Source organism: Balaenoptera ricei, chromosome 7 (genome assembly GCF_028023285.1).
Source record: "Balaenoptera ricei isolate mBalRic1 chromosome 7, mBalRic1.hap2, whole genome shotgun sequence".
Lineage (NCBI taxonomy): Eukaryota > Metazoa > Chordata > Mammalia > Artiodactyla > Balaenopteridae > Balaenoptera > Balaenoptera ricei.
In genome coordinates, this window is record NC_082645.1 from 69,348,723 (window position 1) to 69,366,865 (window position 18,143).

The 18,143-nt window shown below is 35.4% G+C and overlaps 1 protein-coding gene across 4 annotated transcripts in view; it reads right to left on the bottom strand.

The window, feature by feature from the left end:
• The window catches only part of CERKL (ceramide kinase like), a 139,623-nt gene that overhangs the window by 86,303 nt on the left and 35,177 nt on the right, over nt 1–18,143 (bottom strand). For 3 of the 4 annotated variants that reach the window (XM_059927282.1, XM_059927283.1, XM_059927281.1), the window contains one exon: nt 8,612–8,854. The exons of the other annotated variant lie outside the window; for it this stretch is intronic. In XM_059927282.1, the coding sequence (XP_059783265.1) occupies nt 8,612–8,854 (243 nt within the window). The remainder of the gene's footprint in view (nt 1–8,611; nt 8,855–18,143) is intronic. 4 annotated transcript variants of the gene reach the window in all.

The following is an 18,143-nucleotide window of genomic DNA, read 5'->3' on the forward strand; positions in this document are numbered from 1 at the left end:
AGGGAACCCTCCTACACTGTTGGTGGGAATGTAAATTGATACAGCCACTATGGAGAACAGCATGGAGGTTCCTTAAAAAACTAAAAATAGAACTACCATACGACCCAGGAATCCCACTACTGGCCATATACCCCGAGAAGACCATAATTCAAAAAGAGTCATGTACCACAATGTTCATTGCAGCTCTATTTACAACAGCCAGGACATGGAAGCAACCTAAGTGTCCATCGACAGATGAATGGATAAAGAGGATGTGGCACATATATACAATGGAATATTACTCAGCCATAAAAGAAACGAAATTGAGTTATTTGTAGTGAGGTGGATGGACCTAGAGTCTGTCATACAGAGTGAAGTAAGTCAGAAAGAGAAAAACAAATACCGCATGCTAACACATATATATGGAATCTAAAAAAAAAAAAAAATTGGTCATGAAGAACCTAGGGTCAAGATGGGAATAAAGATGCAGACCTACTAGAGAATGGACTTGAGGACATGGGGAGGGCAAAGGGTATGCTGGGACAAAGTGAGAGAGTGGTGGTGTATATATGGACATATATACACTACCAAATGTAAAACAGATAGCTAGTGGGAAGCAGTCACATAACACAGGGAGATCAGCTCAGTGCTTTGTGATCAGCTAGAAGGGTGGGATTGGGAGGGTGGGAGGCAGGGAGATGCAAGAGGGAAGATATGGGGATATATGTATATGTATAACTGATTCACTTTGTTATAAAAACAGAAACTAACACACCATTGTAAAGCAATTATATTCCAATAAAAATGTTAAAAAAAAAATTAAGGTAAAGAACAAGGTGTTAAAAAAAAAAAAAGGACACATGCACCCCAATGTTCATTGCAGCACTATTTACAAGAGCCAGGTGTTGGAAGCAACCTAAATGACCATCGACAGATGAGTGGATAAAGAAGATGTGGTACATATATACAATGGAATATTACTCAGCCATAAAAAGGAACAAACTTTGGTCATTTGTAGAGATGTGGATGCATCTAGAAACTGTCATACAGAGTGAATTTTGTCAGAAAGAGAAAAACAAATATCGTATATTAACGCATATATGTGGAACCTAGAAAATGGTACAGATGAACCGGTTTGCAGAGCAGAAATTGAGACACAGAAGTAGAGAACAAACGTATGGACACCAAGGGGGGAAAGCAGAGGGGGGGTGAGGGTGGTGGTGGTGGGATGAATTGGGAGATTGGGATTGACATGTATACACTGATGTGTATAAAATGGATGACTAATAAGAAAATAAATAAATAAATAAACTTTTTTTTTTTGTTTTAAGTCTATAAACAATAAATCCTGGAGAGGGTGTGGAGAAAAAGGAACCCTCATACACTGTTGGTGCGAATGTAAACTACTATGGAGAACAGTATGGAGGTTCTTGAAAAAACTAAAAACCGAGCTACCATATGATCCTTCAATTTCACTCCTGGGCATATATCTGGAGAAATCCATAATTTGAAAAGATACATGCACCCCAATGTTCATAGCAGTGCTATTTACAATAGCCAAAACATGGAAGCAACCTCAACGTCCATCAACAGATGAATGGATAAAGAAGAAGTGGTATATATATATACAATGGAATATTACTCAGCCATAAAAAAGAATGAAATAATGCTCTTTGCGGCAATATGGATGGACCTAGAGATTATCATACTCAGTGAAATAAGCCAGGCAGAAAAAGACAAATATCATGATATTGCTTATTCATGGAATCTAAAAAAATACATACAAATGAACTTATTCACAAAACATAAATAGACTTACAGACATAGAAAACAAACTTATGGTTACTAAAGGGGGGGGTAAATTAGGATTTGGGGATTAAAATATGCACACTACTATATATAAAATAGATAACCAACAAGGACCTACTGTATTACACAGGGAACTATACTAAATATCTTGTAATAACCTGTAATGTAAGAGAAATTTTAAAAAGAATATATATAAAACTGAACTGCTTTGCTGTATACCTGAACCTAACACAACATTGTAAATTTACCGTATTTCAATAAAAATTTTTTAATTAAAAAATGTTAAAAAATTTTTAAAAATGTTTAAGTGACATTCATAATTTTAACGTCCAACTCAACTGCTCATAAACCAAAGTCTTAAATCATTTTTTTGGTGCTTCAAAAGAAAAACTACCCATACTTCAGACAAAATGTCCTTGCAGAAAATAATTTGTCCCTAGGGAGACAGGTGTTGCTAACTCAAATATTGTACAACGAAATGTCTGAAGCTATCATACTTTTGATATATAACAAACGCTCATCTTAAGATAACCATTATACTGTTGATTTCCAGTTTATTTATCCTTATAAGTACATCATCTGGCAGCATATCCTAGTAAAACTTCACATCATTATGTTCTCCTCCTAAGAAAAATTCTACCTGGTTCATGATAATATAAATCACGATACAGTTTGGATTTTTAAAAACCCCAAAACATATTTCACCATGAATTTCTTACACAAGACAACATGAATATTAAACAAAATATTGTTTAGAAGCCCTGGTTTTTACTACTGAGGAAAGGATCCTATGAAAACCATCATTATTATCACATGGAAAACAGATTTGATGTCTTTGGGAAACTAGGAAAACTTGCTCTTCTTAGGAATAAAAGCCAAATATTTATTTAAGTAATTTTTCTATTTTCTTTGTTTTTCATAACTGAAAACCTGGAGGCTGTTGAACTGGAAGCTAAGAGCAAATTATATTACAAGGACAAAGTGTATTTAATCAAAATGGTTTGTGAAGTTAGCATTTAAAAATGAAACAGAAAAATATGATAACAGAACTAACTCAATCAAATATGGGCTAAAAATACCTTTGTCAATTGTCTCTGGGTAACAATTAAATATTACAAATAAATTAGAAAAACCAAAATATAATCACAAAATTCAATGGTCTTATGATAAAAGGGTTCTTCATTTTTTTTTTTTTCTTTTTACCATTCCTTCTATTTTAGTTCTGGCTTTTGTCTCCTCTGCCTATTTTAATATATGAGTATCCCCCAAGATTCTGTATTTAGCCCTTTGCCTTTTTTTTTTTTTTAACTCTATACTACTTCCCTGCAGTCTTTCATCTATTTCCATCACATCAGCTCTTCTTCCCCTCTTCATGCACTCCTCTCAAACTGCCAGCCTGCTGAACATCTCCAACAGATGTTATACATGCCAAATGTGTCTGCAACAGAACATCTTTCCTTCAAAGCAACCAGTGTCCGGATTTCACTCTGTTTATGACTTTACCATTCTCCAAGTTACTTGGGCATAAGGCTTTAGATTTTTTTAAAATCTTTTTCTTCATTTCCACACCATTCTCATAAGTCCTCCACTGAAGATCAACCAATTCAACTCCTGAAAATCTTTCAGTTTTGAGTGGTCTTAAATGTCACCTTAGGGATACTTTGTTTCGTCCCCCTATATGGGATACCTGTCAGAAAGCCTATGAATATGCTTTAAAGTATAGATTATAGTACCTAGAGAAAAGGTTGGTTCAGGGTCCAGAGAAGCTTGCAATTCACCATTTCCAGGAAACTCAAATATGCAGACTGGATCACACCCTAATTGAATAAAAATTAATGTATCTAGTGTACACACATGCTATAGTTAAAGGTTGTGCGTGTTTATCTTTGCATCACAGGTATAAAAAAAAAGCAGAAAAGACTATGTTAAATGACTTTCACCACAATGACTACATATTAGGCTTATCAGTGACTACATTTCAGCCTCAATTTTTTAAGATTTAAATTTCTGATTCAATGATCAATGGTTATGTTCCCTACTAAATTTTTCATATCTTCATTGTGGCCCTTAACACATTTATAATACGAGTTTTCTTGTCTGTCTCCTAGGGCAAGAGTGTTCTATACAGGATTACATTTCATTCTTTTTTGTATTTCCAGCACCTAACACAGTGCCTGATCCAAAATGTGTGTTGGATGAATTAACTTATATTGACTATTAGCCAATAAAGTTATGGTGACTTTTCTATTACTAAGAATAAAAAGATACTGTGCTCAACTGTGTTATTAAAAATTGGAATGTAAAAGGAGTTAACTTTTTTCCAAATAAAAATAGAAACAGTTCTAAGACTCCTTTTTTATATTTATAAACCCTTTTTAATCTGGCCACTCTTTGTCAATGTCTTAAAACTTCAAGTATCAATATTTGAGAGTTGGCTTCAGCCTCCTTTTAGTACTGCCAATTTGTTCTTTCCTTAAAAATTCATCAAATCTTATTCATTGCTCCAGTTCAAAATATAAATGTGCATATTTGAAATTAACATTTAATATCCAAATATTCTAAAATTATAATTGTTAGACTAATCTCACTAAAAGACCAACTAGTTGAGGTTTTCAATACCTTCTTCATGTTTGTCTTAATAGAAGAATAAAGGAGAAAAAGATGTAAAAGCTTACAGGAAAAAAATCCATTTGTTGATTAAAAACAATATTCAAAATCAATGAAAATATATATTTTTAAAAAATTCACTGTTTTGCCACAGAACCAGTTAAAGCAAGATCTTTGGACTTAAAATAGTAATGTCTAAAATTCAAATGTAGGGCATTTATATTTTTGTGATGTAAACTTCTTTCATCCCCTGAACTTAGGTCTATTTCAAACACAAATTCCTTGGTTGGGGACTTTTAAAGTATTTTTTTGGAAACCAGCAATCACTATCTGCCAAACGTGATGCAGTATATATGGTACAGAATAGGGACAATGAATGTGAGATACAAAGATAATCCACAAATAGACCCAACTCTGCGGAAATAAGAACAAAAGAGGACCAGGAAGAAGTAAACAATCAACCTCATCCCAAAAAGACTGGGAAAGACACAGGCCACCTCCATTTACGGAAAGAGCCTCGAGCCAATTGTATTTGACTCTCAGACAATAGGCATTTTAATAAACACCTGGATTACCTAGCTTTGAAAGTAAAAGAATTATGAACAAAAACGCTCTAAGATTACAAACTTAAAAAAGGAAGTGTCAGTATTATGCAGCATTTGGCAGAGATCTTTGGAGGCTTGAGTGTGCATTTGTGTATGATGAAACTGACCCAGAACTGTCTTTGTGAGGCATGGGGATGAGGAGTTGGCTGCTCCTGTAGGACCTACTGAGTCAGTCTACTGAGAGGCAGAAATGGAACAGCCATTCATTCAGACCATCCTGCTTCGGTTCCTTCATCTTTATTAGATGATTGCAAACCTGTTTTGTTTGTTTGCATTGGTTGATTTCAAAAGTCAATCTATTTGCTTTTAATCAGCAAAATTACTCTGTCCTCCAGGACCATGGCAGAGAATATGATCTCATATATTTCACTACTTCCAACTGTTATCAAAATCAAAGTTACAAAAAGTAACATTCCCAAAGGATGATAGCCTAAAAAATATGTAGTTTATTCATCTCTGTAATTTGCCTAGATTTTAATCCTGGATCAAACCAAAACATCATTCACTAAGCTGAAAAAATATGTGGACAGTATTTTTGTGGTGTGTGTGTGTTTGGACAAGTTGCTCTACTCCAATAAAATTGCTTTTACTGAATTGGGCTGTGTTGTGATGCCCTCTGCTTACTCGCTTTTGGTTTTATGGGTGAGATATATTGCGGAAGTTGTCTCTCACATCACTCAGCCAGCCCTTCATAAGCCCCAAGGGAGATTTCCTCAGCCCCTCAGTGCAAGGAAGAGCTTTGCCTCTCCTAATCAAATGATACATTCTTATTTTATAGACCATTCAAGTCCCACGAGTACCTGCCCATGTAAGGAAATTTATTCAATTAAGTTTTCATTTTAACTTCTTTTATCTCTTCTCAAATGAATTTAAAATAAGAACACTGTAAAAGACTCACCATTAAAGTGGAATGCTTTTAGTTAAATATATATATGTATATATATTCTGTATGTTTCCAGAGAGATGAACCAAACTACGGCCTCTGTAGTTTCCTGCCTTCTTAAAACAATCAGGTCTCCTTGAAGGGACCACTTTGTAACAATTCTCCTAGTTCTAATATTTCACTTCACCTCATCTTTTGTGCATAAAATCGTATCAGTTGGCTGCCCTTGACCAACTTGGGTCCTCAGTCTTCTTGATCAATGATTCCTGGCCTGAAAATTTCTAACATCGCCATGTGCCTGCTCTTTGTCTGGCACCCATCTCTGTCCTGAGTCATCTTACCCCAAGCTGTGCATCAACTACACCAGCTGCCTCTACCTTGATCAATCTGGCAAACAGGAAGAAATGGCCAAAACAAAAAACAAAAAAAAAGAAAGCAAGACTTACAAGTTTATGAGAAAAAAAAAAGTCCTAAAACTCAGTTTGATTATACTTTACCTAGATACCTTTAGAAATCCAATTTGCTTTTGTGTATTCATGCACTTTATTTAAAATGTAAAATATAAATGCCATTCAGAAATTTTAGATACAAATGAATTCATAAGGAGATAATATTCTAGTAAATGCTCTCTTTTCTCTGGATATTACCTTCAGAAAAATCTACCCTGAAATATAGACAATTTAAATATTATCTTCAAAAAACTGTTATCCTCACTGGACAGCCATGTGTAAATCAATGAAGTTAGAACACTCCCTCACACCATACACAAAATATAAACTCAAAATGGCTTAAAGACTTAAATATGAGACATGACACCATAAAACTCCTAGAAGAGAACATAGGCAAAACATTCTCTGACATAAATAGCACTGATGTTTTCTTAGGTCAGTCTCCCAAGGCAATATAAATAAAAGCAAAAATAAACAAATGGGACCTAATCAAACTTATAAGCTTTTGTACAGCAAAGGAAACCATAAACAAACAAAAAAAGACAACCTATAGACTGAGAGAGAATTGCAAATGATGTGACTGACAAGGGCTTAATTTCCAAAATATACAAACAGTTCATACAACTCAATTTCAAAAAACAAACAACCCAATCCAAAAATGGACAGAAGACCTAAATAGACATTTCTCCAAAGAAGACATGCAGATGGACAACAGGCACGTGAAAAGATGCTCACCATGACTAATTATTAGAGAAATGCAAATCAAAACTACAATGAGGTATCACCTCACACCAGTCAGAACGGCCATCATCAAAAAGTCTACAAATAATAAATGCTGGAGAAGATGTGGAGAAAAGGGAACCCTCTTGCACTGTTGGTGGGAATGTAAATTGGTGCAGCCACTATGGAGAACAGTGTGGAGGTTCCTGAAAAAACTAAAAATAGTTACTGTCTGATCCAGCAATGCCACTCCTGAGCATATATCTGGAAAAGATGAAAACTTTAATTCGAAAAGATACATGCACCCCAATATTCATGGAGGCACTTTTTACAATAGCCAGGACATGGAAGCACCCTAAGTGTCCATCCACAGATGAATGGATAAAGAAGATGTGATACACACACACACACACAATGGAATATTAGTCAGCCATAAAAAAGAATGAAATAATGCCATTTTCAGCAACATGTATGTAGAGATCATCATACTAAGTGAAGTAATTCAGACAGAGAAAGATAAATATTATATCACTTTTATGTGGAATCTAAAAAATAATACAGATGAACTTATTTAAAAAACCCAAACTCACAGACATAGAAAACAAACTTATGGTTACCAAAGGGGAAGTGGGGGAGGGATAAATTGGGAGTATGGGATTAACAGACGCACACTACCATATATAAAACAGATAAACAACAAGAATTTACTGTATAACACAGGGAACTATATTCAATATCTTGTAATAAACTGTAACAGAAAAGAATAGAAAAAAGGAATATACATATATACACATATACACACATATATATATATATGTATAACCAAATCACATTGCTGTACACCTGAAACTAACACAATATTGTAAATCAACTATACTCCAATTTAAAAAAAAGCTGTTATTCTCAAGCCACCCAGTACATATATGCATTTGCCATCAATGTGTAGGTGGAAGAGAAGCAAATTCTAATACAAGCTCAAAAGAAACATTAATAGAAAAATAACAAGTGAAAAAAAATATTTAAGAACTGTTTTATTTCAGATTATCAAAGTTTCTTTAAGGAAGCGGTCATTCAACAGTTACTTCCTAAGTCATTCTATAAGGTTAGCATCACCTTGATAGCAAAGTCAGAAAAAAGATAATAAAAGCAGAAAAAACAACTACACACAAATATCTCTCACAAATATCAATGTTAAAATCCTCAACAAAATACTAGCAAACCAAATTCAGTAAAACATTAAAAGAATTATATACCATGACCATGTAGGATTTATTCCTAGAATGCAAGGATGGTTCAACAAATGAAAATCAATCAATGTAATACACCACATTAATAGAATGAAAGGAAAAAGCCATATGATTATTTCAATTGATGTAGAAAAAGCATGTGACCAAATTCAACACCCTTCATGATAAAAACACTTAACAAACTAGCAATAGAAGCAAATGACCTCAACATAATCAAGGGTTATTGTACTGATAAATACAGTGTCATGTTTAGATTAATAATCTACGTCAAGGAAACTAGACTCATTAAAAATCTCCACAAGGAGTACTTACCTGCCAAAATTTTCTTGAACTGTCTAAACCATATGTCACAGTGGTCTTCACTTAAATTAATAAGATCAAGTGTAGAATCCTTTAATTTATTTTGTTCCTTTTTCAAACATATGAAGAGTGTGATTCCTAATAAAGTACCACTTCTCTGCTGTTTAACTGAATAACGCCGTTTCAGTTTGACAGAGAATATGTCTTTGAGTTCAATAAATTCTTCTTTATGTAGAAAATTATACTTGGAATCACCTGAAAAGAAATTAAATTTTCCAATCAAAACCACTGTGTCTATATCTTATATGTATGAATAATAAATAGTGAAAACCCAGAAAATCTTTATCATCTGTTATTTTACTGATTATGCTTTATGTCAAGTCCTGTATGAGATGGGGAGGGGAAAAAAAAAAAGGAAAATTGGGTCAATTTTCCCATAAATAGAAAAAATGGAAGGGAGTCCCTGCCACACAAGGCCTAGGACATTCAGAATCTGAGAATATTCAATGCATGAAGAATTCCAGGAACATAAACAAAGCAACATTTCATTAATAATAAATTAGTATCATGCAAGAGGCTTCCTGGTACTTACAAGGACACAGTAAAGTAATGGAAAGAAGAGAATTCACTAACAGAAGTGAGTTTATAACAGGTTGTTGAAGGCAACATGTAAAGGAAAGAAAATTGACATTCTAGGTAAAGTAACACATGTGCAAAAAGGAAACAGAGCAAGATTACTGTGAGTAGAAAGCATTATGAATTCCTGCTATTCTAAAAAGAAAGATCCACCTGAATCTTACTATAGTCAGACTTTATTTTATAGTGGCATGAAATTTTACTGGTTATGTTTAAACACAGGTCAGAAAATACTTGTTGTGATAATGGATTATTTCAACTGACTCTCAAAGTAGAAGTGTTTTATACTTTAAAAAAAGTACTTTCAAAACTTCCACTCTGGCCAACATGGAATCACAGGGAATGCTTTTACCTTCTGCCTGAAACAACTAAAAGAGCACACCAGAGAGAGGAAACATCAGTTTCAGACATTGGACATTAGGTAGCACAGGACAGTGATCCCTGAGAGAGGGAAAACAAAGAAGCCATATGATTACAAGCCGACTGTCCCAGGCCACAGGTAGGGGAACCCTGCTGGAGCCTGGTTGTCTCCCTGAGTTGAGGAGGATTGAGGAGCCAGGAAAGCCAAGATGACTTAGAGTTCACTTGGAAAATTATTATAAAAAAGAGAGCTGCACAGAAAGAGAACTCTGTAGGTCTGCCCCCTGAATCTTCAGCTGAGCATGGATGAGTATATGTGTGAGGCCAGGGAAAGAATTACCCAAAGGATTAGAGAGAACAACACTCAGAGATCACACAGGTGTTTCCACCAGCCAAAGTGGAAAAATAATGAAATTCGTGGGACTTTGGGGAGAGTACTTAAAAAAGTATTGTCTCGTTAGTGAGCTGACCAAAGGCTGCTCTGATTCCACCTAACAAAGCTTAAGAGCAAGCCTCAAAAGGATTCAAGTGTTTCCAAGTAACTTAACATCCTAGAACAAAGCTCAAGAGTATTTACAGGAGCTGCAATGAACATTGTGGTACATGACTCTTTTTGAATTATGGTTTTCTCAGGGTATATGCCCAGTAGTGGGATTGCTGGGTCATATGGTAGTTCTATTTTTAGTTTCTTAAGGAACCTCCATACTGTTCTCCATAGTGGCTGTATCAATTTACATTCTCACTAACAGTGCAAGAGGGTTCCCTTTTCTCCACACCCTCTCCAGCATTTATTGTTTGTAGATTTTTTGATGATAGCCATTCTGACCGGTGTGAGAGAATATCTCATTGTAGTTTTGATTTGCATTTCTCTAATGATTAATGATGTTGAGCATTCTTTCATGTGTTTGTTGGCAACCTGTATATCTTCTTTGGAGAAATGTCTATTTAGGTCTTCTGCCCATTTTTGGATTGGGTTGTTTGTTTTTTTGATATTGAGCTGCATGAGTTGCTTGTATGTTTTGGAGATTAATCCTTTGTCAGTTGCAGGACATGGAAGCAACCTAAGTGTCCATCAACAGATGAATGGATAAAGAAGATGTGGCACATATATACAATGGAATATTACTCAGCCATAAAAAGCAACAAAACTGAGATATTTGTAGTGAGGTGGATGGACCTAGAGACTGTCATACAGAGTGAAGTAAGTCAGAAAGAGAAAAACAAATACTGTATGCTAACACATATATATGGAATCTAAAAAAAAAAGAAAGGAAATGGTCAGAAGAACCGAGGGGCAAGATGGGAATAAAGATGCAGACCTACTAGAGACTGGACTTGAGGACACGGGGAGGGGGAAGGGTAAGCTGGGACAAAGTGAGAGAGCGGCATGGACATATATATACACTACCAAACGTAAAATAGATAGCTAGTGGGAAGCAACCACATAGCACAGGGAGATCAGCTTGGTGCTTTGTGACCACCTAGAGGGGTGGGATAGGGAGGGTGGGAGGGAGGGAGATGCAAGAGGGAAGAGATATGGAGATATATGTATATGTATAACTGATTCACTTTGTTATAAAGCAGAAACTGACACACCATTGTAAAGCAATGATACTCTAATAAAGATGTTAAAAAAGGAAAAAAAAGAAAAAGAAAAAAAAAAGAGTATTTACAGGAATATGAAAATATTTAGCAACTCTAAATGGTAAAATTCACAATTGCTCTCATTCAATCAAAAATCACTACACATGTAAAAAGGCAGAAAAATACCAGCCATGATAAGAGACAAAGAAATCAATAGAAACAGATGTAGAAATGGTACCAGCGCTAAAATAGCCCCAGGAAGCAGAGGCCCTCTCTCAGCTTTCTTAGCCCTTAAGCAGGCATAAAGATATTCTCAGACTGGAGCAAAAATTTTCAGGTGCTTTAAGAAGTTCTTTCTCTGCATTCTCAGGGAGTTTGGGGGCCTTTCCCAACCATTCTGCAAACAACAGCCCAATTGCTCACAAAGCACATGTACCACTGAAAAAGAAACAAAGACAAGTTCTTCTCTCAGTGTTTATGGCAGTGGGATAGGGTGAACCCAAGGGCATATTTTCAGGCCTGTCATTTCCTCAGAAAGCTCAAGCTTCAGGTCTGCGTATTGTCTACTTCTATTGTCACCCAGTGACCTAAGAATCAATACCCTCAAAGTATCACTTCAGTGGGAAACATTTATATATTCTAGAAAGTAAAACAGTCATCACTATTACTACAATCATCACTTAATCAACAGAGTGAAAATAATGTATCATCAGAAGCCAAAATGTCCCACGTGCCTTCATGAACAGAGTGAGTCAACCCACCCACTTTTCTGTAAGTACTAATGGATTAACCCATGTTGGTAAGATTGACTTTTCTCTAGTTCAATGGCCCTCAATCTCTTTGGTCTCGGAGCCCATTTACATTCTTAAAGACTGAGGGCCCCAAATAGCTTTTGTTTATGTAGGTTATATCTATTGATATTTACTATATTAGACATTAAAACAGAGACTTTTTTAAACACAATAATACAAAGCACACACAGTATTAGCCATCAGGGCAAAGATGTCACCACATATCTCAGCCTCTGGAAAACTCAACTGTACCCTTGAGAGAGAAGAAGAGTGAAAATAACAAGTTCTTAATAAAATTATGAAAATAGCTTTGAACTCACAAACTCCCTGAGAGGGTCCTAGAACACACTTTGAAAATGCAGCTTTAGCATATTTTAGATTGTTTGTTCCCTTTGATCATATAATAAAGTTAGGACCTTTTACAGACTCAACTTTTCAATTAACTAAAATTCTTGTTTCCACTTGAATACTCCAAATTGGTACAGAATGACCAGTGAGAGTTCCTCCAATCTGCCTCCTTTGTTACAATATCCCAATAGCTTTGAAAATAACCTTCCTTTCTTATAACAGCATAGTGTTTCAAGCTCATCTGGTTTCCTCAAGGAGCCCTGGTTCCTTCTCAGGAAGAATATCTTAGAAACTAAAAGCTGGACACTATGTGTTATATACGAGGGAAACCAAGCTCTTTCACAGTAAATCATCATTAAGATATCTGCAGCTGGTGGGCTTAGTACAAGTTATTTGCACTTGTTGAGCAGCTAGGCATATGGCCAGGGTCTCTAGAACAGTTGGGAGGGGCCAGGGAAATCTTACATCCTTCCTCTACCTTCAAGAATGGAATGAAGCAGCCTTTCAAAGGTCCCAGACAAATCCTCACCCTGTGGAATGTACTGTCTGTATGGCAAATGATACCTTGTGAAGTGTAAAGAAACTGGCCTCCCATATATGGGTGCTGCTGGCTGTCTGCTTCATACAGCTAAATGTTATAGATAGGTCATATCACTTACCTACCCTAAAGGAATTTATATTCTTGATTATATCTGTGAGTACTTTTCCAAAAATCAGTTAAACAATTAATAAAGTTGAACATCTTTTATTTTTCATTTGTATTTCTTAAAAGAGTTGCCTCTACAAATGCATTTCCCTATTTCTATTTGGTTGCTTGTCTATTTCTTACTAATTTGTAGGAGTCCTTCAAATATTCTTGAAATTAATCCTTTATTATATATGCATGATACATGTTACAAATAATTTCTTCTAGCCTAATCTTATAATATTCGTTACAACCTTGTGTCTCATATCAATTTGATTATTTACATAGTCAAACATACAGCAAATAAGAGCTCCAAAGGAGGGAAGTAGAAAGGGAGGGAAGGACCACTGAGGGAAAAAAAAAAGAGGGATGAAATATATACTTTTCACTCGAAGTCCTATATTAGTCTGAATTCCTTGCCGTGTGTGCTTTACTTTGGCAGTAAACAATTCAATGACTATTCCTAGTTAAAATCTCTTGTAAACTGCAAATTTAAAGATACTAAACCAACAGCCAAGATCCAACTTAGTAGTAAAAACTAGAAAAATTTATGGAAACAGGGCAAGAATACCTATTATCTTTCTTACTATTCTCAATTATTCTGGACATTCTGGTCACTATCATACATAAGGAAAATGAAATAAAAACAACTGATGGTGAAAGGGGTAGAGGGAGAGCTGAAACTATAACTCTTTATAGATAGTATCACAATATATTCACAAAACTCAAAAGAATCAACTTAAAACCATTAGAACTAATAAGAATAGCCAGTAAGGGGGCTTCCCTGGTGGCGCAGTAGTTGAGAATCTGCCTGCCAATGCAGGGGACACGGGTTCGAGCCCTGGTCTGGGAAGATCCCACATGCCGCGGAGCAACTGGGCCCGTGAGCCACAACTACTGAGCCTGCGCGTCTGGAGCCTGTGCTCCGCAACAAGAGAGGCCGCGATAGTGAGAGGCCCGCGCACCGCGATGAGGAGTGGCCCCCGCTTGCCGCAACTGGAGAAAGCCCTCGCACAAAAACGAAGACCCAACACAGCCAAAAATAAATAAATAAAAAAGAAATTAATGTGTTTAAAAAAAAAAAAGAATAGCCAGTAAGGAAGCTGGTTACAAATATATCAATACCTAGCAAGAAAGCATAATGGAGATAAAGAGATCCTATGCAAATTATTATCCAGGAACAAATTTAGCAAAATGATCCTGGACTTGCTTCGGTGGAAAAGGCCATTCAAAATAAACTGAGAGACAAAGAATTGAATAAATGAAGGCATACCAGGTTCGAAGATTACATATTTTTATGCCAGTATTCTCATTATTAATAACTACTTTAATGCAATTCCAGTCAAAATCTCAATGGTATTTTTTATTTTTTGATGCAAGGGGCAAGGAACCTAATCAAATGGTTTGCAAATTTTCTTGGAATAAATATATTAATGAAGAAAATGTTTTAACAGTAATGAGGGGGAGTACATACCCAGTCAGATAAAATACTATTTTTTAAGGCTATAATAATTTAAACATCTAGGAATAGATAAATGAATGGTCCAAAGAAATACTTGTAAATATTTTAAAACTCACTAATGTGATAATGGTAGTATCCAAGTTCAGTGGGAAATATTCACTAAAAGGTGATTTAGAACTGGTTCATCTTTAAAAAAGAAAAGAAAAACTAGATCTCTATTTCATAATATACACCAATATTCTTAGATTAGAAAGAACTTTATATAACCATAAATTAGTAAAGCCATAGCACGGCAATAAAGGCAGACATTACAGAGACTGAGATACTCAACATAAAAGTTATTTAATGCCAATAAAGTCCTAAAGACCCATAAGCAGAAGTCACAAACAAAGGCCAACTGGGCAGAAATATTTGCAACATATGACAGTTAAATAATCTATTTAATCAAGAAAAGAAACACTTTAGTGGAAAAGTACATAAAAGACCCAGGCAGGCATTTCGCAAAAGAAGAAATGCAAATTGACCAATAAACATATGAGAAAGTTCAATCTAATTAGTAATCAAAGAAATGCAAATTAAAACAACAAGATACCATTTTTTGCCTTTTAGATTGGCACAAGATCAAAAATAATGCTCAGTGATGATGTCGGTAAAGGGAACCAGTCCCAGCACTGGTGGGAATGCAAAAATGGTAACTGCTGGAGAACAAGTTGGGAATACGTATCAAAAGATTTCAAAATGTTAATTGCAGCATTTATAATAGCAAAAATATTTGAAGCAATATTCATGTTCTTCAATAGGAGAATAGTTTTATCATAATCTTCAACTCACAAATGAGCAAATTAGATCTTTGTGTTCTAATCTGGAAAGACACTCGTGTTAAGAGGTATGAATAATAAGTGGAATAAAAGCAAGTGACAAAATAATCTGAGAGATTTGATCTCACTTTCTTTAAAAAGAGAAAAAACCCAAGGGGAAAATAAACAGTGGTTACCCATGAAAAGAGAGATATGAGGGAGTATAAGATTAATTTTTTCTTAAAAACCTCCCTCTCTGTAGTCAGCATTACATTTTATATTTTTTTAAAATGGAGAGAAGGGAAAATGCTTTAAAATATGCATATTTTTGATCCAGCAATTTACTTCCAGGAATTTACCCTAAGGGGATAAGTAACATGCACAATTTAGCTAAAAGAATGCTTACCCAAGCATTATTTGAGTGAAACTTGGAAACAACCTAAATATGAAATAACAGAGTATTGGTTCTGATAAATGAAGTACAGTCATATACCAGAATGCAGTTCAGTCATTAAAATGTAGAAATCTGACTAGAAAAGTGTCTAAAACAGTGCACCACATTTCCATTACTGTTTTGTATATATTTACTGAACACATAATGCATGTGGAATATATTTCCATATGCACATATGTATGAAGATGCATATGAAAACCTGGCAGGAGAATGAGTTTGCGATTTAGTTTGCGTATATGAATTTCTAATTTTCCTACAATGAAAGTATTTCTGTAATTAATTGAAAAAGATGATTTCCTTTGCTCATCCTAAAATAGTTCCTGCTCATAGTTTTAATTGTTAAAATCCCATTTTCTAAAATGTAAGGGTAGCTAATATTTAATGAGCATGTGCTATATCATTGCTATAAGCACTTTACATCTATTATCTCATTTAATCCTTAACCTGTGGATCTACTAACCTGAGGTAGATGCTTTTTCCTAAAAGAGAAGGAATTCAGGCCAGAGTGTTTACATAACTTGTCCACAGTCATACATCTGTTAGGGGCCAGATCCAAGCAATTTGGCTGGTCTTTACCAACATTGCACATTAGTAAGGACCTTCTTCAAGTAAACACACACTGGTCTGACCCTTTGGATCTGTTTTTTATTCTAGTCAAACTTAAAACAGTAGGCAAACCATTGTTCTGTCTCTAACTAGTCTGTAGGAAAACAGCAAACCACCAAGGTGTCTTTTTTATTTATTTTTTAAAATAAATTTATTTATTTATTTTTGGCTGCATTGGGTCTTCATTGTTGTGCATGGGCTTCTCATTGTGGTGGCTTCACTTGTTGCAGAGCACGGGCTCTAGGTGCACGGGCTTCAGTAGTTGTGGTGCATGGGCTTCAGTAGTTGTGGTGCATGGGCTTAGTTGCTCCGTGGCATGTGGGATCTTCCCAGACCAGGGCTCGAACCTGTGTCCCCTGCATTGGCAGGAGAATTCTTAATCACTGCACCACCAGGGAAGCCCCACCAATGTGTCTTAACTGAGTAGTAGAGTTGATCCTTAAACAACTCAGGGCTTAGGGGTGCACCCTCAGTGCTGTCAAAAATCCGCATATAATTTATAGCCGTCCCTCCATATCCACGGTTCCCCCCATTCGTGGTTCCACACCCAAGGATGCAAACAACCACCCACTATTTACTATTAAAAAAAAATCTGCATATATATGGACGCATGCAGTTCAGACCCATGTTGTTCAAGGGTCAACTGTATTTCACATGAAGCTTCAGGGTAACCTTCAAGGAAATGGAAAGTTAGGTTGTAGCAACCAGGAGCTGACAGAAGTGAAAATTCTGAAAATCCCTGTAACTCTCTGAGTGGTATTTCCTGCTTTCCCTGCTCAGGCTTCTAATCTCTTCCCACATTTGCCCACGGATTCAAATTTGGGGTTTTCACCTGACTGGTCTGTTTACCAGGGTGACAACTGGAAACTAAGAGGAAGAACTACAGATTTAGAACAAACATTTTGTTTTTATTTGAAATGAAAATAAAGATAATTGATCTGTGAATAAAATAGTTTTTGTTTGTTTTACAAACTTCTAACAATATGCAAATGTTCTTCAGCACCCTCTTTTTCTCAGCAGCTATAGAGATCTCTCAGGTGCCAATTTCCTACATAGTAATTCTGGTCTATTATTCATTTCTCCAATGTTAATCATTTACATGACATGAGTAAATCTGCCCAGTTCTCTCTAATCACAGGATACACCTGATTTTGAATAAAACTGTTTCCTAACATATGTGAAGATGTGTATACTAGTTTTATAGAAAATTATTTTCTTCTTCTGAATATGGTCTTTAGGATTAAAACTTGTTAGAATTCTGTGAACTTGAATTTAAAATGGTTTTATTTAATGGCTTGGAACTGTCTAAATATTGTTTAATCTATCATCAGATTAGATGGTGCTTGTCTATGTCTTTGTTTTTCGAAGTTCTTACAGCTGTCTCTGAGGGGCAACAGGACATTGGTTTCCAAGACTTGAAAGAGAGCTAAGGCCAAAGGGTCCTCAGGTTTCTAGGTGGAAAGCCCTCAGGCTAACCCCCAGTGAAGGCTGCAGGTTCTAGAGATCATCTGATAGGATAAGCTAAAAATCTAAGAAGGTCATTGTCTCTGCTCAACCCCCATACCAAAACACTTCCCCTTTGGGACACATTTAGAAAATACAAATATTTATGAGAAACATGATTAAAGAGAAAACAAAGAATATAAACCATATTCAGAGTGAAGACTACTGTTTTGGGGTCTATAAAAACTGACCACTTATCTATATCCCTTTACAAGCAATACCTTAAGAATGACTCAGACTCTCTTTATTCTCTACGTGAATCAGAAAAATACTGCTTTTGATTTATAATCTATTTTATTTGTAAATTTATAAATGCTG